Raw genomic sequence first — 2,739 nt, 5'->3', positions numbered from 1 at the left:
CCTTCCGCTGTTGAATTGTTTCTGCACGCCAAAACCAAACCTCACACATCAATAGGTCATGCAAATCCTCCATCTGTATCACAACCTTTTAAAAAAAGGAAAGCGCAGATTAAACCCTGATAATTCCCAAAATCATCAATTTATTGGATACTTTAATCCCTTGGATAGTGGGCTACGCCTGCGGCTTTTCCAGTGCTTTGACTCGGATGTTAATCCGGCTTTGTTTGCACAGAACAGAGTTGATAAAACAAACAGAAATCCAACCAGGTTCTGCATTGGGAAAAACCTGCAAATCAAACGCACACACCTACAGTAAATCCTTACATAAAGAACTAATCCTCCAGTGAATCACAGAATCAAAGCGCAATTGTAGGGCCCTGTTATTCTGGTACAGTAATAGATTTAATGTAACAGAAAGTACTGCAAGGACAATTATAGGATTCAGGACGTTTTTTAACCCAATTCCTTGAAAAATCGAATAAAAACAGGTGTTTCACATCAAGTACATTTAGTTTCTTTAAGATAAACTTGTGCCAAACTCTTCAAAACTCTTTCACAACACATTGAGCTTGAGTCTACGAGGCAACAGCACCATCTAGCGGTGACTTCCGGCAACTTGCTGTTTTGAAGGTAAATCCAAGATGGCTGCTCCCATGTAGACGTGCCTACGACAAGTGCTGCTTGGAGCTGCAAAACATGAGGGGTATCAGGTAAACCAACTTAAAAACACTAAAATCAGAATTGTAATATAGTTGATTGTGCATTTTGTTTAGTATCATATCGGGAAAAGGATGCTGCGTCCTTGTTTTTTAAGCAGTTGTAGGCTACTTGAATTTACCGATTTTTCGAAAAGATTGAGTAGTTAGGTGTTATTTTGCTGTTTAATAACATTATATTTTTTTCATTAGATACCATGGATTCAAAAGAAATCGTCCACATTGCTCTGCAGATAGAGAAATCCAATGCAGACAGAAGTTATGGGAACATCTTGACCCTCCTCGCTGACCTCGATAAACTGCACGTCACAGCAGAGCAACTAGAGACGACGGACATTGTCAGAGTTCTCTACAGGCTCCTGAAAAGCTGCTGTGATAGTGGCGTGAAAAAGACAACAAAGGGTTTATTGGGTAAGTGGAAGAGACAGTACGGAAATGATAGAAGAAGTGTGAAATGCAAAGAGGAAGGAAAGGATCCTGAGGCAGGGGATGGAGAAGTTTCAAAGCAAGAAGAACCATCCTTAGGGGGGAAAGATGGCCGCCTGACTCCTTTTTTCAACTCCCAATCATGTTCTTCCTCGTCTGTTAGATCTAAATGTGTCCAGCTCCTTCTGTCCGCCCTTTCTCCAGAACTTCCTGATCAAAACATGGCGTCAGAATTAGCCGAAAACATCGAGCAGAACATCCACGAGCTCCACAAATCCAGCGAAATCAAATACAAAGCCTGCGTAAGGAGCAAGGTGGCTAATTTGAGGAATCCTAAAAACGGGCATTTAGCGCAGGGGCTTTTGAACGGCTCACTCTCGCCTGAGGCCTTCGCTCGGATGTCTGCGGAGGAAATGGCGAGCGCTGAGCTCCGGCAGCTGAGAGAGGAGTATTCGTCCAAAGGTGTGAACGCAAGGCAGCTTCCTCAGGGGGTGGAAGGGACGCCAACGCAGAAGATACGGTGTAAAAGATGTGGGGGGTCGGACTGCAGGGTGACGCAGGTGTCCAGGGGGGCCCTGTTCCTGCCTGCGTGGGTGAGGCAGGGCGGCCCCGATGATGACGCAATGACTTTTGTGACCTGTAGTGGATGTGGGCAGCAGTGGTATCACAGTGGATGGGTCTGCCTCTAGATCCAGATTTACCATTTGAATAGGACAATTTTTGAGTGTGTGTTTTAGCATCCTCATATTGCTTCTACAGTAAAATCATTAAGCATGAATTACATAAATTTGCTGGTTCTGGCTTCTCATACGAGAACTTTTGATGTTTTGTTGTGTTTTCTATGATATTTAAGGAATATGTTTTTGCATTTTTGTCTGTTGGTCGGACAAACAAAGATATTTCAAGACATCAAATTGCATTCTGGGAAGCTGTTTTCTCTTCTTTTATTATGCTATTTCACATTTTAAGACATATATATATAATGTTACAATGTTGGCTGTCCAGACTCAACGTGGGTGAAGTTTCAAATCTGTAGGTAAAAGTATGTTGGAGTAATCTCCAGGTGTCACACAGTTTTTTCTACACACTGCACTTTGTGATGTCACAGAGAGCTGGCCAATCAGAAGAAAGCGGGCTTGTAGGGGCGGGGTTTCTTAAAGGGGACAGAGCTGACTGAGTCGTTCCAGGCAGAGGCTGTATGAGGGCCTGCACAGAGCACCAGTGTGAGTTTTTTTTTAACTCTAAATGATGTTTATCTACTCCACAGGTATCACAGAGTGCAGCAGTGAAACAGGAGCATTCTCACAGTGACCGTGCCCACACTTGGCACAGTTTAAACATTTTCAGGATGATTCCCAGAATTTGAAAGCGCAACCTCTCGTAAATCCATAATTAAAGGCCCAAACGGTGGTTTCCTACAGGCTGAAAAGGCCGCGTCACTGTCCATTATCTCTGGAGAATGAAACCACAACTTTCACGGAGTAGCTCTCATCATCTTCCTCCTGCTGAGTCACTTCCTGTCCACTTCATCTATACTTACAGGAGCTCATTTGATTGCTTTTACTTTTCTGCTTAGAGCAATAGTGTAACACCACTT

At 43.4% G+C, this 2,739-nt stretch overlaps 1 protein-coding gene across 1 annotated transcript; it reads left to right on the top strand.

The window, feature by feature from the left end:
• The first annotated feature begins 609 nt into the window (after positions 1-609).
• LOC138603701 (transcription elongation factor A N-terminal and central domain-containing protein) lies at positions 610-2,169 on the top strand. The gene is made up of 2 exons (XM_069675591.1): positions 610-710; positions 909-2,169. Exon 2 carries the CDS (start codon positions 914-916, stop codon positions 1,829-1,831), a length of 918 nt encoding a protein of 305 aa, XP_069531692.1. The 5' UTR covers positions 610-710; positions 909-913; the 3' UTR covers positions 1,832-2,169.
• Positions 2,170-2,739: the final 570 nt, after the last annotated feature.

This window comes from Semicossyphus pulcher, unplaced genomic scaffold (genome assembly GCF_022749685.1).
Source record: "Semicossyphus pulcher isolate SPU_LCO1_2020_fin unplaced genomic scaffold, fSemPul1.0.p SCAF_24, whole genome shotgun sequence".
NCBI lineage: Eukaryota > Metazoa > Chordata > Actinopteri > Labriformes > Labridae > Semicossyphus > Semicossyphus pulcher.
The sequence above is the reverse complement of the archived record's forward strand: the minus strand, read 5'-3'. Positions and strand labels throughout refer to the sequence as shown.